Here is a 24,860-nt window from a genome sequence, read left to right on the forward strand (position 1 = left end):
TAGTGCAGTTTAATGACCCCTATCTTGGGCCATAAATTTGGGAGGGGTATTAATCCCAGTTGCTAACGACTACTCCTGAGGTCCATAAGGCTAATAATATGCAGTGGTAATTACAATATAGGTTTTTAAGTTGTTGTGGTGAAGTAACACGTGTTAGGTTAATAGTGAGTAAAATAAATACACAAAACATGTTATTAAATTAAATATGGTTTTACTTTGTAATAATTAAATAAAAAGGTTGTCTTCATGAGGTAAGGATTGTAATTTCAAACTAAAACAGTTTTAGCATGAGCTTGAAATACGCGCATAATTTCTCTTTGATATGATATGATATGGTATGGCATTTATAACGTGCCTATACACAAGTGTTTCAAGCTGCCAAAAGCAAAAGCATTGTTCCATGTTTTCGCTACAATTCAGGGCGTTAAATTGGATGTTCGTTGTCACGTTCAATGAATAGTGAAAAAAGAGTGCCTTACTGTAAGAACTCTTCCTAGAAATTCCATTGCTGTTTCTTGAATGCAGAGAAATCCTTTGTTGTTTGCCTGTCTTCTTCTAAAGTCAGGATATCTGAAATCCATTCAATGTCAGTGGTTACTGACTGTATTCCAAGTATTTTGATTGGCTGGGAGGAGGTTAAAATATTCTGACTATATGTGCTAATCTAGAATTAAACCTCAGGATTTCTATCCCTGTAAAAAAGGGAAATACAGGTTTACAAAAACAAGGTATTTGTTAAAGCTACTGTGCACCTATCTATGAGTCACATGCTCTTTCGATCTGTTCTGGTAGTGCTGTCACTTAACTACATATGGAAACGTGCTGTATTCATGCATAAACTAATCTGAGCCAGGAGCTGTCTAATATTCTTTAGAATATTGACAATTGCTGCTTAGATAACCACTCTAATAATTATCTCAGGTCTTCCTGTAAGTTGTAGCTGCCTGCTGCTTTATAAAACAATTCAAAAATAAAATAAGATCCTTACCTATAAACAATTAAACTCTCGAGCTTTTGGAATGCCAATGTTTAAGATTTCTTGCGTTATTTAACACTAAACATAAAATAAAAACAACATTGTTAAAATCTTAGCTAACCCTTTTGATTGTGTTTTATTGTTAATGTGTTAACATGGGAATAGTGTTTTTGTTTTGTTTATAAATAGCTATTATATGTGCTTTGTTTGTCCCTCACATCCCAATATAAATGGTTTGGTGTGAAATTGTAAGTTGTAATTTTATTGCAACAGCACCACAGCACTCACTAATGGTCTTGTTGGTGCTGGGAAGAATGATAAAGACAAGAAAGGGGTATATACATTTCGATAAGAAAGCACGACAAGTCAAGAATAAAGCCTAGCCAGAAATACTGACCCAATATTGTGCACATTGAGCACCAGAGGGCATCTGCTAAAGTGTAGGGAGTTTTAGGAGAAATAACAAAGGGACAACAACCCCTCCTGGATGCCAATCTTGCAGGCAGATGGAAAGGCTGCAAACCAACTGCACAATTAAAAATCCATCAGGCAGCCCTAAGGCCACAAGGAACTTTACTGATGGAAGGGAGTGCAGCGTTCATTGGAACTACCATCTGGAGGAGGGCAGACACCCCAGACTATTACCCAACCCATCAGTTCCACAAGGGCACCCCACAGGTGCAGCTGTGGGGAAGTACCAGACTCAGGTCACAGGCAATGTCTTTCGATGGCTCTGGTCCCATCCACAATGCTCCTCTGGGCCGCCCTAACTTCATTTCTATGCATCAACACTGTGTCGTCTGTCATTCACCGCCCCTTAGCCCTTAGATCAGCAGCACAGGTCTGCAGAGCAACACCCAACACCCAACGCCCACACCCTACAGCTGCACACATTCCGAGAGGCTCCAGTCACTGGACGGGTCTAATGACTGGGCCTGCTGGAAACACCAGTGACAAAAGCAGAAGTAGCATCCAAGGGCACCATCCTCTGTCCTTAGTCCAGCAATCCCTGCAATAATTGTAGAAACTGTTAAACAGATCAGCAGGCATAGTGGAGGTACACATGGAGAACCATGACTCCTACTGCAACCGCTACCATGACACCTGGATTGGATTCTTCCTCCTCCTCGTTCTGGAACCAAGCTTCCCAGCTGAATGAGGAGCCGGGTGATCAGGTAAGCAATAACTTTTATTGAAAACTCTTACATAGAGCCAGCAGTCATGGTCATCCTCCTTCACCTGTCCGGTCTTACTGTAACCAGCCTAAATCTGTATTTCAACCATCCCTGTCACACCAATATCTAAAATGCAAATCCCCTACCTCCCACCAAATAACAGAATATCAACAAAACCCACAATCCCCAACCTTGAATCCGGCATAAACTGTGAATCAATCCACGTGATCATCTGAACTACCATTTCTTATGAAACACTTCATAGAAAGGACAACAAAAGCCAGAGGTTGCAATCCTAAAATAACACAAAAACAAAAATGATGTATGTGCAGCATACACTAAAACCCAATAACATTTCTATTAAAGCAAAGCCAACATTTAGATAATACATTTTACACTTCATAGACTTAGCTCATGAAAAGCCCTTTGACCATACCAGGGGGTATGCTGACTCTCTTACTCACTCCACCAATTAGTTTATATTCCCCATGATCACTTTGTTCCTCACCTACTATACTACCACTCGTACCATTCATTCATCATTTACTCAGTATTCAACCATACCCTCCATTCCTTATCCTTCTCATCTTCCTTGTGTGGGAAACTTTCACCACTCTACCTGCTCAACCTATCAAAATTCCATATTGGGTCATCCTCAACCCTATCTGCATTAGCAAACACTTCCTTTATCTTCATAGGAGCAGTAAATGTTGATCCTCCCTTATGTGGCACAACTTCCTTTTTGAATCTCACCAATCTCCTAGGTGAACATATAACTTGACCTTAATACTGCATATTTGTTTTTGTTTTTATTTCACATTTCTTTTTTATTTCGGTTGTATTACTGTCACAAAGACATCTTAAAATGTACTTTATAACAACTCCACAGAAAACGTTACCCTTCCTCTTAACTTCCCAAATGTTACCACAACAGCACTCTAGTGCTTACATGGTTATTCATAATATGCAGACAAACAAGGTTCATTGACTACATGATTCAGTGTTTGTTCTCTCCATCACATTAGCCTAGGCAAGACAGATAACTTTTTTTTAGGTCTTCCTCTAAAGCACTCTGCTCTCTAGCGGATTGTTTGCACCCTCACCTATGGATTGACACACCCTCACTTTCTAATCAGCGGCCCCCATTCCTCCTGGAACAACCCAATTTGGTCATTAACCAATGCCATCAGTTTTTCCATTGAACAAAATGGCCCTAAGCTTATGTTCCCAATCAGATCTCAGAGTCACCAGGGCCATCCACCTGTGGGCCAGTGACACGCTCCCCACTTTAAACATAGCTTCCCACATCCTTGGCAATCTGTATTCCTCCATACCGGCTGGGGTGACTCCTCAATAACATCTGGAGTTGTTCCATTCTAAATTATTCAGCAGTTAGCTCCTTAATCCAGCTAAGTAGTTCTCTTCAAAGATCAGTATCTTGGGGCAGTACCAGCACATGTTGAACCTAAATCCTATTTGTCCACAAGCCCTGGGACACAATGAGGATGCTCCATGGTACATTTTAGAGAGCTTAAGAAGCCCTCTGTGCCAGCCATGCAGCATGTTGAAGTTGTGCTCCATAATCGCTGTAAACAAGTTGTCATGGAAGATTACTTTATATATTTTCTGCCATGTCTCCTCTGAGATTTCCTCTCCTAACAAGTTCACCCAACGTTGTTTAAAGTTTTGTCTTTTTCCAACTTCGGTCGTGATTAGGTCTTTATAGAGTTTGGATACCTCTATACACCTTTTATAGTTACTGAGGACACTATGACTTCTTCAAAGGGCGTCAAATCTCTTGCTTCATCCATGTTGGGTCTGTTAGAGATCCTTTAAGATGTGAATATTCAAAAATAGAGATAGTCTCATTATCCAGGACCTCCCGAACTGCCTCTTAGTCTAGAAAAACCCCTTAATGAAATAACTGGCCTGCCCTTTCTAAACCTCTGTCTGACCACTTTAGGGAACTTCGGAAGCCATGTTGAGAGATATCGATTGGGAGACCCCATATGAAGTCATCGGTGACGGCCACATTGCTAATAACTCATTGTCTCTATTTTTCATCAGTAGCAAACACAACCGTAAAGGTAGGGTGCTTTCTAAGTCTTTTAGGAATTGATTTCGGTTGAGACCACAGACGATCTCTGACTTTTTTGGGATGTGTTTCCATGTCTTCAAGGTAAGTCCAATAAGTCCCAGATCATCCCTCATATGTTCCAGAAGAACCCTCAGTTGGATTGCCTTGTTATATAAGTGGAAATCAGGGGAACCAAACCCTCCCCATTGCCTGGGAAGAGTAAGCATGGATTTCTTTATTCTGGGTTGTTTATTTTGCCAAACAAATTTACTGAGAGCTGCCTGGAGTTGCCCGAACTAGCTATCCGGAAGAATAGTAGGTAGGGCAGTGAATACGTACAGGAGACATGGAAAGATGTTAATTTTTATAGATGTCATATGTCTGTATCATGAGAGGACTAGTGTGGGCCAGCGCGTGAGGTCTTGGTTTATGTTCTTGAGCATGGGAGCGTAGTTTGCGGTGACTATTCTGGAAAGATCCCTGGGTAATCGAATTCCCAAATATGTGATTTATGATTTTCCACCCTCATGCCATTGAAGATAGGCCTCAGGTCCAAACCGGAACCGTTCACCCGGATCTGCATCACAACGGATTTGGCAACATTTATCTTGAACCCCGAAAAACACCCAAATTAGGAGATTTGTCACAAGAATTTCGGGAGCAAAGATTATACATCAACTAAATAGCCCAAAATGTTGTCCACAAAGAGGGAGAGCTTGAAATCCACATCTCCATGTTTTATTCCTTTTATTCCCTTGTTCGCACGTACGACTATTGCCAGGGGCTCCATTGTCAATGTATATAACATTAGTGAGAGGTGGCAGCCCTGCATAGTCCCTTTTGATAAGCTAAATGAGGCCAATAGCGTCCCATTGACCTGGACACTCGCCTTCAGTGAGCTGTATAGAGCTGCTATACATTCATGAAATATTCAATCCAAATCCCATTTTCTCCAGAACCGTAGTCATATATTGCCTTTCCACCCTGTCAAAGGCTTTTGTGAAGTCTACCGAGATCAGGGCTGCGTCCATGTCAGAATTCTGAGCATAATGCATTCAATCCATCGTTTTTCTGATGTTGTCCGACACCTTTCAACCACTTATAAAGCCCACTTTTTCCCCATGAATCAGGAATGGGAGGCTCCTTCAAATATATTCCCCAGTTGTTTTGTCATAATTTTCACATCAGTATTTTATATGGAAATGGGCCTATAAGTAGCACACAAAGTGGGATTCTTGTCCTCCTTCTGAATGACAACTATAATGGCAACTATTATGGTAACCACCATAGTTTCCAGTTAGGTTACCTCCTGTCAAATTCTTAACAAGGTGAGGAGCTAAAAATGAGCAATACATCTTATAAAACCGAATTGAGAATCCGTCATCTCCAGGTGTAGTGCCTCCCTTTCACGGTTTATATCACCTCTTCCGACGTTATCGGCTCATCTAAAGTTGAGGCATTCTCCTGGGAAAGGTCAGGGATCGGCGCCTAGTTATGAGAGGAGAACCAAGGAGCCTAGTTATGAGAGTACGATCCCCCTTATACTGTGATTAGTATAGGAGTATATAATACTTCATAAATTCCCTCCCTATGTTGTCCAGGTCATAGACTGTTGTGCCATCGGCCATCCGCAAGCCTGCCACCATTTTTGATTTATGTTGCTCCTTTAATCTCTATGCCAAGATCCTATCTGCTTTGTCCCCCTTTTCATTCTACTTTTGTTTTAGAAACAGGACTTTCTTTTTCGGTGTCCTGGACTAAGGAGCCTTGAGTTGCACCTTATATTGTTTACATTTGTTGTCCCCACCATGTGTCAAGTGTCTATTCTGAGCCCCACCTGGTTTGACCACTTGAATGTGTGCCCGCCGAACAGTTTCTGGATGTACTCTCTCACTTTTTTTCTGTGCACCTGTCCGTATGAGGACCCCCCGATGTTGATGGAGAGGAGGTTCCAGTGTCTGGGGACAAAAAGAAGGCCTGTCTTCTGGTTCCTTCTTTCCTGCACGGATGGAGTTCCAGTCTTCACATGTTCTTACTTCTGGTGGATCGTAGGATTCCTGAAATGCTGGGTTTCTCAGAAATGTAGCTTCGAGATTTCGTGGTGACAGCCTTGTAGATGATGCAGCAGGATTTAAAGATGATTCATGCCAGCAGTGGCAGCCAGTGCAGTTCGATGTGGGTCGGGGTTATGTGGTCGAATTTGCAGAGTCCTTCCTGAAGGGCCTTTTCACCATCCCGGTGTGAAAGGACCAACGTTTGAACAGCAGATCTGAAGTTGTTTTCTAAAATGAATGGTTTAATTTTCGAAAATCTTGGTACCAATCTGTTTGTGTCTTCTGTCCATGTGTTGCTTGAATGAGAGGTGTCTGTCAAAGTAGAACCAAAGGGACTTGGCATAGGTGGCTAGCCAGGCATCAAAGCCCTCGAGGTTCATAGCAGAGAGTCAGGTCTGGATCTCAGGGTGTTCAGTGTTACTGGTCAACAGTAGGAATTCAGTCTGGGTGGGGTTGAGCTTCAGGTAAGCCATCTACATCTAAGACTGGATCAATGTGAGGCATGCCTTGAACTTGTGGATGTCTACAATGGAGGGTAGCTTGAATTAGAGCGGTGTTTCAACTAGTGCATATGTATGTTGTTTGGAGCCAGGGGGGTTCCCAGCAGTTCCATGTAAACATTAAAGATGACGATGGAGAGGATGGGTCCTTGTGGGTCTCCAACAGTGATGGGTAGAGTTGCTGATCTGCAGGAATGCATTTGAACAAATTGGTGGTGGTTAGCTCAAAGGACTTAAACCAGAAGATGATTGTTGTATCGTGCCTTCCCCCATGCCTTGCTCTCTGTCTGTGTGAGTGGCTGCCTTGAGAGGTTGCTTGAGTACGTGTGATGTCATGATACAATGTTTGGTGTGTATGTGGAATGTTAGTGTTTGATTAAAAGTTCCATATGAGCAGTTAAGAGGAAGTAGCCTCGGTCGTGGGAGCCAGAGGGCTCTATTCCCTAATCTATGCTCCCATCCCTTATGAATCTATACTTGATGTCATCTGCTTACTTTCCTGCTTAATAAATGTACTTACTGAAACTACCTGCTGCCTCCAAGAAACCTTCCTTACAACACTGGTGATGAGCTGGCTCTGAGTCCACAGGAGGACTGAAGTCGAGTAGCAGTAGATAACCTGGAGTGACTATTATTCCAAGTAAGGATAAGGGAGAGGTGCCACTGCTGGGGAGTGTGCAGTGCAGGAGCTGTGAACAAGGAGTAGAGGGAGGCCACCTGCCCCCAAGGGAGAAGTACCCCAAAACCCAGGGCCTTAAAGTAGAGCCAGGAGAAGAGGACTATTATCCTCCTTCACTCTATGGCAGGAGGAGGGAGGATAGTCAAGGTGCTATGAATGAGAGTGAGAACTGGGCACACATTTGGTGCATTAAGTATTTTGGCAGCTGCCTTGTCTGGAAAAGGATGATCTCAGCACTGTCAGATTAGAGAGAGTGAAAGGAGTCTGGGCTGGGGTCTAGTGCTGTGCCAGGGTCAAGACGGTGTTGGAGTCTGGGGTTGCACCAGGGTAAGGACTGTGCTTGTCATGTTGGACAGTACAGGGTAGTAGCTCAGGAGTGTAGCGGGACCGGGAAGCGGAGAGGGAAGTGACGTGGAAGGGAGGGACAGAGTGTATTGAAGTAAGACAGAATAAAAACTTGTTGAACTGTTCCTCCGGCTCTGTGCTTTATTGCATGCGCAGTGTGGCAGGTGGCCCGATGATCCAAGAAGCCCAACAAGGCGAGACCATAACACTGCCGACGAGGGAGTTGACCACGCAACCTCATTGGTGGGGGTAGCAGTGTGGAGAAGACATTTTTGGAGGTGGAGGAGCCCGTCCGTCAGTGCGGCGCGGCTCCAATGTTTGATCTGGATGAGCCTAGCACGTCAAATGATTCACCTGGTGCCACAGCGGTGAGTGGGGTGTTATTGCAAGGAGCTGGGCTCCATAAGTGCAGTGCTTGTGCCTTCAGAAGGCAGCCGCCAATCACGTTTTCACTTCCAATCAGTGCTCGTGCCTGTCCAGGCGGCCGCAGGAGGCTCTATGAAACCCAGTGGGTACCAGACCATGCTGGTGGTGGATTGAATCACAGGAGGAGTGGAGGCCAACATGCATTTACAGGCCAGAAAAGGGATTCAAGGAGGCATAGAGTTCTGGGCGGAGAGTTAAGGCCGGAGGACAGGGAGTAAGAGAGCAGGATAGCCCACACAACGTCATCATTTCTGATCCAGACATCCCAGCCACTCTCCCATTTTCTTCTCCAGCACATGGCTCTCACAGGGCGCAGGAGTCGCTGGCTGTCCAGCTGCCAGGAATCATTGACATTGATGACACCAGTAACATGGGACCAAGATGGTCAAGGTGGATCAGGGACTTTGACCTGTACATAGGGGCCACAGGGCCCATGTAAGATGCCCAGCAGCATTGCCTATTGAAGCCGTTGGTGGGGTCTGCCATGAGAGACATCATTGATGATTTTCCCTCAGACTCTATTGGCACCATTGAAGACTTGAAAGAGGCACAAACTGTAGAAGGAAGCCAGACCACAGAGTGAGCCATTCAGTAACAAATGCAGATATGAATATCCTCACGAAAGAGTATGCCCAGCGATCAGGCAGAAATGCTCTGCGTGTGGGAAGGAAGGACACTTAAAATTAGTATGCCGCATAGCTCGAGAGATGGGGAAGGAAGGTGGACATGGAACGTTTAGCAGATACAGAGTGAAAGGCAGCACAACGGCGACACAAGCATCTCAAATGGCTGCCCAAATAAAAAGCAGACACAGAGAAGAAGGGAAATGGGAACAAGAGTCGGGTGATGAAAAGCAAAGGAGAGAGAAAAGGAGATACCAAGTCCTCGCAACACAACCGGAACGTCGCACGAGAAGGCCCCGACTACTGTTAGGAATTCCTTATCTTCATGGTCCTTGTGGCAAATCTGGCGCAGGAGACATCCCTATGGTTTGTCCACTCACTCAACATGGTGTAAAATGGGTCATAATTTGCTTTGCAAAGCTGACCCTCTAGATGTTCCACACAATGGCAGCACTGAGCCTGCCTCGGAAAGAGATGCTTACAGTCATGCAAAGACTTCATAGGAAGAGAACATGGTGAGATCAGCGTGTTTTTTAATTTCTTACAAGCCTTAAAGCTAGCTTCTTCTGCATTCTGCGAGCCCTCTTGAGCCTTCCCTCCATTTCCTTGTTCCCTTCTCCCATTCTCATTTCCTCCTCCCGATTGCTATTCCTTCGGGGCTTGCTGGCCCCCGTTCTCCTCCATGGCTTTCCTTCTGCTCGTCTCCCCACCCCCCTTTTCTTGTTTGGTTGCCCAGGTTCAGCTGCCTGCGGCCGCCATCAGCCTCTTTTGCTCCTTTCCGCTGCTAATCTCCTTGGCTTCCCTGTGCAACATCCCGCGCCCTTCACACTCAGCCTGCTACAGTCTGCTCTCACTACTTCCACGGCATCGGCTGCTCTCTGCTCTCCAACCGCTACCGGCAGCATACTGCCTCTGCTTTTTTGGTGCTTCAAGCTCACAGAGTTTCTCCCGTCTCTTCTGTGTTCCACTGGCGGGGAATTGGGAAATGGATACAACTCACCCTGGACCGTAAACCTTTAATTCCTATGGCGCTTCTCATCTTGGGGGACCAGATCTGCTGCACTGGGTTTTTCCCTTTCAAGGGTTTTTCTCCCAGATTCTTGGGCTTGGCCCAAGCGGTTTCTCCTGAGCTCTTCTTATCTTATCTGAACTCTGGGGAGGCTTCTGGGCCTTATAACACATACTTCATTCTCCACTCAAAACTTCCAAGAAGAGCAGGCAAGTTCTTTTGTTTTTCACATAGCCTGCAATATCTTTCGTGCCAGAGTGGCCAGTGATTGTCTGGACGTAACAACTACACCCATCAAGGGTGGACATATACCCCTGCGGGGCCAAATCACCACTAAGATGCCTTGGACAATTTGACGCAACATGTTGCTACAAGACCCAAGAAATGACCATTCCCGTCCACGTCATCTGCACTTCAACAGAATGTGGGTGCATTTTAAGATTCAGAACAGCTGTGAACATGGGGCTGATCAATGTACTATACAAACTAATGGTCCACAAATACACAAAAACAGTGGATAAAAGCCCGCTATATCCAAGCGTATTCAAAGGTATTGGGAGACTCTGCAACCGACTGATCAAATTATACATCGACGAAGAAATCCCGCCAGTGGTGTAGCACTACAGAGGCATCCCAATAAAAATGCAACGCCAAGTGCAAGCGGAGCTTCACAAACTGCTCAAGCAGGATATAATTGAGCCAGCCTTGGGACCAAAACATGGGTATCCCTCATAGTAACCGTGCCAAAGAAAGTCTCCAACACTATTCGCTAATGCGTGGACATGAGGGGACCCAACCTAGCCATCGAAAGGGAGAGATATCTTGATTGCCGCATCACAGATATGATTCATTTGTTAAATGGGGCGAAGGAATTTTTAAAACTTGATCTACAAAAAGGCTACCACCAAGTAGTTTTGAGTCCCAAAAGTTGGTACATCACAACGTTCCTAACCAATGTACGATTCTACCGGTATAAGAGACTAAGCTTTTACGTATCATCAGCAGCCAGAATATTCCAAGCTGCGATCCATAATATTATAAAGCACATCCCAAACTGTATCAACTACAGTGATGATATCTTAGTTTTAGGCACAGATGTGGAAAAAAATGATGAGACCCTGTCCAGGTTATGCACAACACTGGAGACAACGGACCCAGAAAAGGTCACTGCGTTGAATGAAACACTGCCACCCTCGAACATCTCGGATCTTAGATCATTCTTGGGACTTGCAAGCTACTGCAGGTGTTATATACAAGAGTTTGCCACCATCAGTGAGCCACTTTGCGCACTCACCAAGAGCCACACACTGTTCACGTGGACACCAGAGTTCTAATGAGCATTCACAGACATCAGAAATCGCTTTGCACAAGTGTAAAATATGGCATATTTTGACGCAGACAGGGAGTCCAAACTAACAGTCGATGTGAGCCTGGTAGGGCTAGGTGCAATATTAGCCCATAAAGACAAAGATAACACAACCCAGAGGAACATCGTAGCCTATGCCAGTCGAAGCCTATACAAATCTGAGCAAGCCTACTCACAGGCCGAGATGGAGAGCCTGGCCGTAGTTTGGGCCTCCAAACACTTTCATTTGTTTTTTATATGATAAACCATTTAAGATAGTCACAGGCCACCAGGCTTTAATATTCCTGTGCGGAAACCCTCAAGCGAAGATGCCACCCCAAAATGAAGGCTAAGGTTGCAAGACTACGTCTTTGACATCGTCCACAGGCCTTGGAAAGGACGAGAACTCTGCAGACTTCCTGTCAAGACATCCGAGACCAGGAGATGTGCCTGAAGCATCAATAGCAGACATATACATCAGGTGCCTTGTTTAACAAACTATCCCACAAGGTGTTGATCCCACAAGCCTCTCCCAGGAAGTAGACGCTGATCCGGCCTGTCAAATTGTCATCGAAGGAATTTGGTCAGGCAGATGGAGGAAGGCGAAAGAAAGGGGTCGTTTGGAAACAGAAGAGGTGTGGAAAGAGGTTGAGAGCATAGCACAAGTGAAGGAAGAAATAGCTCTGTCTGAAGAGAACCTACTACTTAAGGGAAACAAACTGGTCATACCTGCTCGATTGAGAAAATGGTTCCTGGACATCGCCCACGAAGGTCACCGAGGGATCATCTCTACGAAGAGACTATTAAGACAAAAAGTGTCGTTCCCCAAACTCGACTCAATGGTGGAAGAGTGGCTGCTGGAATTCCCTGCATGCCTCTGCATCACACCCAACAGGCAACCTGAACCATTAAACATGTCAGAGCTTCCTACAGGCATCTGGGAGGTAGTAGCAGCTGATTTCTTTGGGACCATTGAGGGTGGGAAATATGTGCTTGCCATAATAGACAAATATTCGCGATTTCCTGAGGCGCAAATAGTATCATCCACCGCAGCTCATTATGTCATCCCAGTGCTGGACTGCAATTTCATGGCATATGGCATTCCCCAACAGGTCAAGACGGATAACGGACACCCCTTTACAAGCCAGGACTTCAAAACATTTGGGAAATACATTGGTTTCCGACATTGACAAATAACACCACTGTGGTCTCAGGCGAATGGGATGATCAAACGCTTTATGGGAAATCTAAAAAGAGCTCTCCAAACTGCAAACATCAAAGGGCAACTATATGAAATGATGTTACACCAAATGCTGCGGGACTATCGAAACACCCTGCATGGATCTACAGTTAAATTCCCTGAAGAGGTGATGTTTGTAAGAAGCAAGGGGAGAGCAGTCAATACAAGGATGATGAAGTCATGCAAGAGAAGGACACACAGGTCAAGGAGACAATGAACAACTATGCAGATTGCAGATGGCAAGAGAGGAGCCCAGGATTGCTCCCTAAGAGTGGGGAGTGTAGTTATTGTGAAACAACCGCAGACCAGAAAGCACATAGCTGCATTTCACTAGTCAAAGCCAGTGCTGGAAATGGAAAATATGTATGGGGGAACCACCACTTCTTAGGAGGGGCGGGCCTTAGGGAAGGAGGGGGCTGGGCCAAGGGGTGTGGCCCCTGGCCAGCTTGTGCATCACAGTATGCCTATATAGAATTCAGTCCTGGATTAGCATAAAAGCAAAGAGCATTATGGGAACAACATAATGTGCACAATGTTAAGCATGTTTTATAATGATTCATTAAGAAAACCTTTTAAGCGAATAATAGACTCTTCTGTTTTGATTGGTCACAATAATCACCCTAATAAAGAGATGTTTGTAAAATGCAGGACATATATATCAGTTTAAACAGTTGCTGAACTGTATGTGAGGCTTTGGCAGTTTCTGCAGGCAGGCTACAGTACTGTGGCAATAAGCCACGAGGTGGCGGGCCAATAACGCCCCAGGTAATGCCCCCGGGGCGAGTTATAACGGGGCCTCAGGGTGGTATTGGCCCGCCACCAAGTGGCTTATTGCCCATTAGACCGGGGTACTAATTGCTTTTTTTCTGTTCCAAAACACGTTTCGGAACAGAAAGAACAAAACAAAAAAAACGGCAAAAAATGGCCGCCGCCATGGAAAGGGAAAATTTACTCCGTTTTCCCTTTCCATGGCGGCCATCAGGAGCAGACGCGCTGGGAACAGAAGTGTTCCCAGTGCGTTCGCTTCCAAGACCAGAATAAAAAAGAAGGTACGTGGGGTCGGGAGGGCAGTAGGGAGGGGATGGGGAGGAAGAACATTTTTTAAAAAACGTACCGCGGTCTCTGGCGGGGGACGATGGAAGCCTCCCGCCGTGTGGAGGCTTGGAGCGGGGATGGCCCCGCTCCGAGTCTCCACACGGCTGGAGGTTTCCATTGTCCCCCACCAGAGACCGCGGGATAGAAGGTAAGTGGGGTGGGGAGGCATGAGGGAGGAAAGGCTGGGGGAAAAAAAAAATCTTACCTGCGTCCCCGGCGGGGGACGAAGGATGCCTCCAGCCATGGGGAGGCTCGGAGCGGGGATTGCCCCGTTTCGAGCCTCCTCATTGGCTGAGGGGCTGCCACGCCCCTCGCCGAGAACAGAGTAGCCGGCACGCACGGCATGGATGGGAATACCGTGTGGTATGGCTCGCAAATGAGCCAATCACCACACAGTATTCCTGTTCAGCCTCAATCTAGAAAGGAGGCACAAGACACAACGAGCGACGTCAAGACCCATCAGACTTATTGAAGAGATTGAATAGCAACGGTATGCAAATGTTTAATTTGGGGGGGCGTATGTCATGTTGGAAAGTACAGGTCTAGTAGCTCAAGAGGGGTCAGGACCCGCGAGGGGAGTGACATGGTAGGGATGGACAAAGTGTATTGAAGTAAGACGGAATAAAGATGTGTTGAACTGTTCCTCCGACTCCGCGCTTTATTGCATGTGGAAGGTGGCCCGATGACCCAAGGGGCCCGACAAGGCGAGACCATAACAGTGGCAGTGCAGGGCAAGGGCTGTGGTGAGAGGTCATGGTGTACTACCTTCCAACATTAGAATACATTTCACGCACCTTGAGGATGTCCCCAGCACTGGACAGAGTTGCTGCTACTTCCAGAATTTCTAGTGTCCCCCAGTCACGGTTTGGCTGATCTGGGGGTTGGTTGGTGCAAAGCGATTGGTGGCACTGTCATCCGTTACGGGCTCTCTTCTGTGCTTCAAGGCAGAATGGTGACATCACAGCGTTGGTGTACATGATGGTGGAGTAGAGAACGTAGAAGCTGGTCATCGCAGCAGTTTGTTTTGAAAAGTTCACCATCAAACGCTTTTCAGCGCCATGACGCGCACGTGCCTTCGGAAGGAGGCATGGAAGGCAGAATAACAACAGACACACTGCGTCACGGTTTTGCAGCATGTGGGAATAATGATTTAGCCTCACATCGCAGCATGGTTTAGAATTACAGACAGGTAAAGAACTACTACTTTCACCTCACATTGCAGGAAAGTTTGAGAAAAAGTGTTTATACCAGTGTTTACACACAGGTACTGTTTCGTGCAGAGGGTCGAAGTGATGGGAGGGACCCTTCTGTGACTTCTTGTCTGTCAAGCTGAGGAATGCATAAAGTGTCCTGTAGTTAAAGTGTGTTTGTCTGGGGGCTGCTGACTGCTGTTTTTATGTCGGCATGTGTGCGTTTATGATCCAGTAGGTGAAAGCAAAACCATCATTGGCTGTAAAGATAATCCATGTTCTGTACGACTGATGCTCTTTGGAGATTGTGCAGGATTTCCTTGAATTAATCTGTTCTCACAGTGTGCAGTAGGGTGTGGCAAACATTACATTCAGAGATGTGTCTCAGGAGGCATTTCAGGAGTTAACTGGACAATACGTTATATTCCGCAAGGAGGCAGGATTGGGCATTTGCTGTTTAACTGTGTGTGATGATGTATTCACTGCATAGGATGTTGTGTTTAACTACAGCGTAGGAGTAGTGTAAGAGTTGTACGTTACTTGGTTTTACCTGTTTAGCTTAACCTTTTGAGGAATTGCAGGTGCGTCTAACTCTTAGCTTAGTACGGAGACATCTATATACTACATGCTACTAACAACCTATCTATGCTACTAAGAATGCTTTGCTGTACACTACATGCTCCTACGAACGGGCGCAGTTCTTACTGTTTAACCGCTTATGTAAGGGAATATAGAGTGGTGTGATACGCCTGGATTGATTGGCATTGATACGTTTAGGTTAACTTCTTGAGGATTTTCAGCCGTACGCTGCAAAGACTGTACGCCGCATGGACCTCCTGTACTGTATTTATAGCGATTTTAGTTTATCTATTCTAGTTAACTTATTTGTTCACTGATTTGCTGTTTAGGGCTAGGCAAAATGTTTAATTCAGACAGCATGTTTGATGAGAGTGGGATAGCCAAAGTAGTGGCACTGATCAATGAGGAGTTTCTTACCATTTGTTTATGAGTTGGTGAGTGTTTTGAAGAGCCATGTGATCACATGCATAATTAGCTTGCAAGCAACCATTTAAAATTACTTTGGGGGCGCCCACCTTTTATTCTGACTTGGAGTTTTGGTTGAATGGAGTTTTGCCACATCACTGGAGTTTTGATGTGCATCGGGACGTGTGTTTAACTTGTTCCTGAGGGAGGCTGCCTGTTCACCTTACTGTTGGATGTGCCGGGTGTGACGAGGCTCAAGCATATGTTGGAGGTAATGTATGACCTTTCAGGAGGTGCTTTGTGAGCCCCATCTGTACTGTTGTGTTTAATCTTGTGTTTAGCATCCATCTCCTCTTTTACCCTCAACATAGTCCTCGTTGGAGTGTTAGAGAGCCGATTTGGGTGGTTTTTGTGGCAACCTGTCATCGCGGCCAGCTGCTTTGGTTCCCAGTGGTGCTTTCTGAGATTTTTAGGTGGTTCCCAAATTGTCTGGCCAGTTTTTTTGGGTTGGTGGTTGTGAAGAATGTTTTTTGGAATGGGGATTTGCCTGCTGTGTTGCCTGCTCGTGTGTGTGTGTGTTGGACGGTGTTGCACGGTAGTTAGTGTCTGTGATTGTGACTTGTAGGTGTGGGCCCTGTTCCAGGTTGTTGTTTGCTGTGTGGTGCTTTTCTGGAGTTTGTGGTTGTCACTTGGATGCTATATTTACAGATGTGCCGGCATGTTCGTGTGCCAGCGCAAAGTGGGGCTCTTCTTGTGCTGAGGTGTGGAAGGGCTGAGGTTTGCCGGTGGCAGTGGCAAAGAGGAGGTGCAAAGTGTCTTTGACAGTTTACAGACGTAGTTAGTTGCCCAAGGAGGGCTGGAATGGGCTCACCCAGGCTACCTCATCTCAACTGCCTGGGCTGAACTTATAATGAAACACTAACATTCCACAAACACACCACACATTCCACCATGACATCACACATACTCAAGCAAGGCAGCCAATCATACGGACAGAGAGCAAGGCACATGGAAAGTCACGATACAACACACCTCCTTTCCTTACAAGTGTAGACAAAGCACAACACACACACAAATACAGCACAGATCATCTCACTGATCCCCCTTCTTGTGATGCAGAATATCGGTGAGTGTCTGGTGGTCTACTGGGTTCAAAGCTGTTGAGAGGTCAATGAGAACCAGGATGCAAGGATGACCATCACCAATAATGAAAAAGGCATTGTCCATTACCTTGATGCTTCCCAGACGTTTCAATGCTGCATCTGGATCTGAAGCCAGATTGGTAGATCTGAAGGTGGTTGTTGACTTCCATGTGTTTGAGGTGTTGTGTGGCTACTGTGTTTTCAATGATCTTACCTGAGAAGGAAACATGGTAATGGAGCAATAGTTGCTGAGGTTGTTGGTCCCAGTGTTGGTTTCTTGAGTAGCAGAAGGATTTGTCCAGTATTGAGAGTCCAGGGGAAGGTGTGTTGAGTGAGGAAGGTGATGATGATTGTCAGTTAATGGATGAGTGCTTTTGTCAGAAGGGTCCTGAGGGAGGATGTTGTCCTAGTACAATGTGGCCTTGAGGGATGCTAGGATGGAGTGTGGTTGTGTGGTTTTCCATAGTGAATGTCTTTAAAATTGTCCAGGTAGTGGTGATTTTGCAAGATGTGAGTTTTAGTGTGCTGTCAGTTGTGGCGTTGGTGTCTCCTACTGGTGGAACATGCTGAACTTGTTGATGAAGGAAATGTTGACGGAAGTGGATTATTTTGATGGACTGCGATACGGGTGTAGGGTTGATGCAATGCTTGATGGCTTTGTACAGGGCTTTGCTTTCAGTCTAGTGCTTGCCTACAATATTTTGGTAGAAGTTGGCCTTGGCAGTAGTGATCAGTTGTCTATTGTAGCATAAAGTTTCTTAAGCAGTAACCATCCGAAGACAAGAAAAGACTTGGTGAAAATCCTGCAGCCCATCGGACCTGCAGGAATTTCACTGGGCCTCATTACGACCCAGGCGGTAAGTTACCGCCTGGGCCGTGACTTTACCACCATGGCGTAAACTACGTTTACGCCATGGTGGTTGGCGGACTTACCGCCCCATTCCGACCTTGGCGGGGCGGTAAGTCCCCAATCCCCATTTACCCTTCCCCATTCCCATTTTTGCCCCATAGGGCATAATGGGAGTGGGGAAGGCGTTAATTACGCCACCGTAAATTACGGTGGCGTAATTAACTCAATGGTCCCTTAGCGCCATGGATTTTAACACCCGCTAAAAGCGGGTGTTAAAACCTCCATGGCGCTAAGGGACCTCGTAATCAGGCGGTAAGGGTCGGCGCTGTTAACGCTGCCGTTAACCCCTTACCGCCTGGGTCGTAATGAGGCCCACTGTCTTTTCCTGTCTTCTGATGATCCTTTTGTTGAAGTTGCATTTGTGAGTATTCTTGAGTATGCCATTGCAGAATATTTAGGATTGGGGGTGCATTGTTTCACTGGAGTATGGGGGTTGATGTGGGGGGGGTGACTAATGTTAAAGGGGATTGGTTAATTAGACTAATTAGGCACAAAGAAAATCTTCAAGCCGGGCACCCACCTAAAAGGCCTTGCACGCAATAGCACCCTTAGCGGAATAAGCCTCATATATAGAAACACCCGTGCTGTCAGAGCAATGACCAAAAAGTCCCATCTAGTTAAAAGTCAGAAAGAAAACAGGGCAATGAGTTTTCCGGAAAGATAGGAATAACTGGTCTGTACACTTTCTCAGTGAAGCTGTTGGGTTCTCTTTGAGGCATTCCACCAGTCAAAGTTTTATATGCTTAGAAATCTTGAAACGAACTCCATCTGAAGTAAATGATCTAACCATCAGATCCAAAGGCCTCCCATGTGATACCTTATGAAAAAAGATACCAGGCTAGTTGGACTGAAATCTCGTACAATGGCAGTTTCGAGGGACTACAGTTCCCTTTCAAAAATCGAACCAAATTCACATGTCATAGATTAGAATACCTAGCGTCTGAAGGGTTGAGAAAACGTACCCCTTTCAGCAATCTACATAAAAAAAGTGAAACCCTGGAGGGTGGTCATCCATCAATCAATGGAAAGAAGAAATGGCTGAGTGGTACAGATTGACGGTATGCTATGAGTCCGAAAGACAAGAAAGGCAGAAAATCTATGCCTGCACTACATCTATGTGATGTGGATCTATAGTCGCCTCACCACACCATCGAACCCAGCTTTTCCAGGCACACTGATATGACTTAATGGCGCTTGTATCCCTAGACTGCTTGTTGAGGTCCAAATCCTCTGACAAAAGGCCTTTGTTACCCATCCATCAATGCAAACCTCTAAGCTAAATGTGAAAAGGAACTTGGTGAAACCCAGGGATGAGGGTCTGCCTCATCATTCAGAAGAAACTCCCTGCACATTGCTAGAGCCTTTAGAGTATCTGTGCCCATCACCTTTAGTGCTGGTAAGACTGAGGAATTTAGAATGTTCCCCAGGCCCACCATTGAGGATTCACAGTGGCCAGTTTCCCTTGTTAATTCCATCAGGATCCCTGAATGAGTTTGCACTTCTCCCTTCAACAAGTCAAACACATTCACTAAAGGGTTCAGAATGAAAAACAGGGCTGATATGGTAGAGTCGTTCATGCTTGGTTCACTTCGAAAGAGGCCTGACCCCTGGGGCCCTGGCGCTTTTTGGACATTCTGTTGTAAATTAGATGTGAATAGGGAAGACTGCATCATGTCCAATTTTCTATCCAGAGGCCTCAGCGTCTCTGACTGCAATGCACCTTCCATTTCTGACTCAATTGCAGGCAGAGGAGTGACACAGCCAAAAAAGAGGGAGGGTTTCAGGTCTCCTGTACTTCGAGATCTCCTCTTTAGGAAGGCGTATTTGATTTTCTTTTTGATGTCAGTCGTGGTCATTGTATATCCCAATTCCGGTGGGAGCAATTGGGCGAGGTTCAAGTCTCCCCTCGGGGTTACTCCCTCAGCTTGGTCCACTTGGCTGCATTCATGGGCATGAATTTGAGCTCTTACCGTGACTTCCCGGTCTATCAGTGTCACCTGCGAAGTCAATGGAGGTTGGAGGTTGGAGTTCAACCGGGTTTTCACCCTGGGACTCCATCGTAGGTCCTTCCCACTCAGGCACTCTCAAGTCATCAGGGAGAGACCAGCTGCGAAGATAATAGGTTGTCGGCATCATTAAATCTTTGTCACGATCTTGAAAGAGAGACCAGTCCAGCACCTGTGATCAAAATCACGAGGCAATGAGGATACATAAGACGAAGATTGAGGATTCTAGAATTGTGATACATAAGACGAAGATTGAGGATTCTAGAATTATTTTTGTTTTTTTGTTTATTTGCCTTAGATTACAAGTTACGAGGGAAAACCTTCTCAAAACCCATTGCGCGTGTGGGGCCAGTCCTGCCAGCAGCAATCCACAAATGAATAGATACAACGAGGTCAATATGCACCTGAAAGAAGCAAATAGTTACTCACCAGGGCGGGCAGATCTTCTTATGTGCAAAAGCCACCCTTGTTAATTCCTTAATGTAGCTGGAAGTCACACGAAAGGGTAAGTCCTCACTTGGATGGATCACTCCCCAGTGCATTAGCTGCTGATCAGAGCCTCCTGGCCACGGCGCACAGTAACACAGCAACACACTCTGAGCACACTCTGCGATCGCTCCACAATGGGTGTGCTGTTAAATGGAACAAGGCTTCCAGGTTTCCCAGGCTGCAGCAATAGAAGTGGGCAAAAGACTCCCACACAGCTCGCTGCAACACACTCTGAGCCCATCACCTTTATCAACAGGAACCATGACTGAGCCTTGCAATAGGCGGTTAGAAATACCAATGAATAGTGATGTTTCCAAGCATGAAGGAGCATCGGTGAAATCATTCAAAAAGAGGGGAATGTATAGTGAAGCCCTCTACCCCATATCTGAAAAAACATAACTGTGGCTATTGCAAAAGTGTCTGGCTGCCGACTGAAGTAACTGGGGAGTTGGATGTTTAAGTGAAATGCAGAAATATGGGTCTGAAAGGGATCCGAGGGCACCTCTGGGCACAAACAAAATGTCTTGTGCAGTTTCCAATCTCTAGCATCTTATGAGTTGCAAGAGCATCAGTCCACTACCAAATTGTTGGTCCGTTGCAAATATTCTGCCTCAACCCTAATGTGATAGCTCTGGCAAAATTTCCAAATGCTCACCTCCAAATCTGAAAAGCATTTTGACCTTGTGCATGCCCCATTGCAAGTTAATATACCTTAGCATGGTCTCATTGTCCACAAGATGGCTTACCACACATTGAGAATATGTATTTTTTTTAACTTTGGACAGCAAAGGACCTGAAAAGAATCTTTAACCACTTTATGTGTCAAAGAGATTCTTGTTGAAACCATCGACCTCCAGTCAAAACTGAACCACAACTTGCCCCTAACCTTTAAGTCTGGTTTCTGAGTCTAAGCAGAGATTGAGTAAGGAAACATAAATAGCTCTGCCTTTTAAGGTCTCCACATTCCTTAATCACTAACACTGCTCTTCTGTTTCCTCCCGGGAGAGAAACTCAGCTTGTGTAGTCCAAATACTTTGTGACATGCCCTTATCTTTAACCTCTGCATTGCCCTGTGGTGAAGGGGGCTGGGAAACAGCCAGTATGGAAGAGGAAAGGAGATCTATGCTCCATACCAGGTGTCTTAAGGAAACCTCCGGTTTGACAATGGCCTCCTTCAGTTTCTGTTTTATCTGTACCACCTTGCACCTGGGAAGATGTAAAGTGGACATCCAAAGCCCAGAAATTGCATGCTCTTAGAAGGGACTACCCCTTTTTTCTCCAGGCTGATACTGAATCCCTGATTCTGCAAAAGGGAGGTTGTAAGGTTTAGCCGATTCTGAATAAAAGATCGTGATTGGCCATCAAACATATATATTCTTGATAAATTATCATCTGTACCCCTCTTGGCCTGAGAAGGGCTGCTATTGGATCCATGAGTTTGCTGAGGTACCTTGTGGCTCATGCATGGCCTTAAGGGTATGGAGGAGAAATGGTACTTCACTCCCTGCCACTAAAACTAAAATAACCTCCTGTGGGAGGTATGGATGGGAACCATCAGGTAAGCTTCTTTCAGATCTCATCTGACCAACCACTCTCCTTTCCTCTGAGTCTCTCAATACAGAAATATATCTCCATCTTGAAGTGTCTGTAAAGAATGAAGCAGTTGATATCCTGAGATTGCTAACGAGTCCAAAAGCATTGTCCTTGCACACTGTTCCTTCAGCCAATGAAGATTAAAATGCTTGTTTTTCCCTTTGAGAAGGAGCTGCTCTGTGGGGTTTTCTTTACCCATCATATCTTTTGGACCATTTGCTGAAGAGGTCTTTGTGACTTAGAATTTTAATGCATTGTTCCATCCCTGCATAGTATTTACAGTTTGCCCAATAAAATGCATCTGTGTGCCATATAAGCACCCTAGACGGTAGCGGTTTGCGGTATAAGTCAACATAACATAACATAAAGAGTTTGAAAATGAATACAAGTTATTCTAGCAGACCTTTCTGTAGTTCCATGGTTGTAACTATTTTCACATTATAATAAAACCAATAAAATGTTAGGAGCAAAAAAAAAAGTCATGCCATTTTAAATATTTTCAGTCCTGGAATGTGAGTAGCCAATAAATCTATCATCGGCTTCTTAATCTGGGAGAAGTGTCTGGATAAATGGAGTCTGTATGAGTGATGTTACTTATGTTAGGTTTTTATACTGCTACAGTGAAGTAGTATAACAGCACCGTAGGGTGTCTGCGAAGAGGTGTATCTAGAACCAACATGCCATATTGCGGCAGATCCATCTTTAAAAATGACATGTCCTTGGCTTAACTCAACAAGCTGCCTTTCCTTTTAGGAATCTTTTAAAGTTTTGTCCTTTTTTGTGAAGATTCTTCTTCAATGTTGTATTATTTAGTTTGCTTTTTGCCAAAAATGTTTGGCATGTTTACATAGGAAAATACAATCCACGTGATTGTGATGATGCTATCAAGCAAGCTTCTTCCTTCTCAATGGCAGCATTCCGCAAAGACACAAAAATGCTTGATTACATAATGCATAAGGTGTGACTCAAATTGCAAATCATACAATTATGGAAACCACATACATCATTAACAAATTATTGTTTGGTGTCTCATGTAAAATTTGTCATGTTCTGTTTTAATTGAAGGCTTTATAAAAAAATAAAAAGTCAACTCTGCTGAGCTGCAGTGATGGATTATATGTGCTCTGAAGCTTAAGATCAATCAAGCAAGCATCAGTTTCTTTTTAAATCGCTGACACTGACTTGTATTAACGCTTGCATACGACACTCATTACTGCTGTCTAACAATCTGAACATTGTGTTGGGAGCCCAGGTCCTACCAAGAGGGACACGATTGCTCCGGGGCTGCTCTGGTGGGACCTTTTGAAGCACAAGGAGCCTTTGCAGCCAGCAGAGAAGAACAAACCATTAGATGAGAGCCACGACTTGGTGAGTGGACTTGTAATTTGGAATAATATGGAAAACTTGCATGCCACCTCTCATCAAAGGGGCTCCCATTTGTTTAATGCTCACCTCCTTTAAAAAGGATACAGATTTGTTGTTATTGGAAGCTTAATAATACAACAGCAAGTGATTTTCTTGCAGCAAATTATAAAGACTGTACATTGTGTTCACATATAATCCTGCTCTATTTGTGTCACAATAATTATGGTGCAGCCCTGCCTTTGCTATCTATGGTAACAAGTACATAGTGACTCAGGAAAGAGTTAATGTAAAATATTTAAAATAATGTGAATGTTTGTTATTCGCAAATTTCCAATCTATTCAATCGTCGCCCAAGGACAAGTGCTCTCAACCCTCTGTCAATAGAGAACTTCATCATCTCATCTTGATTATTCAATGTGACAACTTTTTCACTCATCCCCCTGTTTGATAGCAGTACCCTGTACCCAGAAACCCAGGTGCTCTCTTTAGTAGTTTAGTATGAAAATGAACCCACCTGAAGTGGCATCCCCTCACATCCGATCGAAAGTTACAAAAATCCACAATGTAATGTAAAGATATCAAGCAATAAATAATTTACAAAATGAAGTTAGAACATCCCTCCAAGTCTACTTTTTTAAACAAGTCAAATACAAATGGTTTTTAAATAACACATAGAAATGTCATTCATAATCTATAGGTATATAGGATGTGAAATACAATATAAAGAAGAGAAAACGTATACATTCTCTGCGGCGAGGTAGAAAACCGTTTACATCAGGAGTCTACAAGTCATATCCTCAAACGCCACATCCACTCCCCGTTTTTAAAACTATCCACATATTATAAATATAAATGCAGTTGACCTGATTCACAAAGATTTTCACAGTAGCAAATCAGGAGGCACTTGATTCGCAAAGTCTGAACTATAGGAAATTCAGAGCTGCCTGTAGAATCTCAGAGAACTCTTGAGTAAACTATGTGAATCATATTCACACTTAAGCATCTGAATTGCTCTAGGAAGCTCCACCTTTGATCCAGTTGTTGACTTTTTGAATAAGGTATAAAGTAGCAGGAGCAAATCTTGGATGCTCAGGACACTTTTGTAAAGGAGGGCCCAAATTGAGAATAGCATAAAAGATAATACTCAATAATGGAGTGCTCAACATGCACAGAAAAAACTGCTTTATTCAAAGCACAGATTCTCGGCCGTGATAGTATACAAGTAGCGCTTAGTATTACAATGAGTGTTAGCTGCTTTTTATATCAAAAACACGTCATCAATGATGTCCTACTTCAATATTAATTACAAAACCTATGAGTATTTTGGATTGGTTAGTATCCCAAGCTACATGTAGACTACATAGGTGTTAGTTCCATCATTGGCTAAAACATATCTGATGGCCCCTCCTGGTTCCAGCCTATTACAGATACAAGCTTGATTACATCATCACATCTTTGCTTGATTTGCTGCCTCTGATCATTATAGATGGTGTGACAAGAGAGATTTCAATTGGTTGGCCATTTACCCACCCACCTTGGACACTTGGTTAAGAGGTCAAGTTATGCAGTAGACATATGGTGGGAGGAGATAAGTTCATGGTCTGAAATAATGCCAATTAAAAGTACTCCCCATCATT

The 24,860-nt window shown here is 44.6% G+C and overlaps 1 protein-coding gene across 1 annotated transcript in view; it reads left to right on the forward strand.

Annotated features, from left to right (window-relative positions):
• The window catches only part of LOC138482856 (sodium/iodide cotransporter-like), a 570,535-nt gene that overhangs the window by 495,208 nt on the left and 50,467 nt on the right, over positions 1 to 24,860 (forward strand). The window contains exon 14 of the mRNA XM_069613845.1: positions 23,111 to 23,226. Coding sequence (XP_069469946.1) covers positions 23,111 to 23,226 — 116 coding nt within the window. The remainder of the gene's footprint in view (positions 1 to 23,110; positions 23,227 to 24,860) is intronic.

This window comes from Ambystoma mexicanum, chromosome 1p (assembly GCF_040938575.1).
Source record: "Ambystoma mexicanum isolate Mex_15411 chromosome 1p, UKY_AmexF1_1, whole genome shotgun sequence".
Classification (NCBI taxonomy): Eukaryota; Metazoa; Chordata; class Amphibia; order Caudata; family Ambystomatidae; genus Ambystoma; species Ambystoma mexicanum.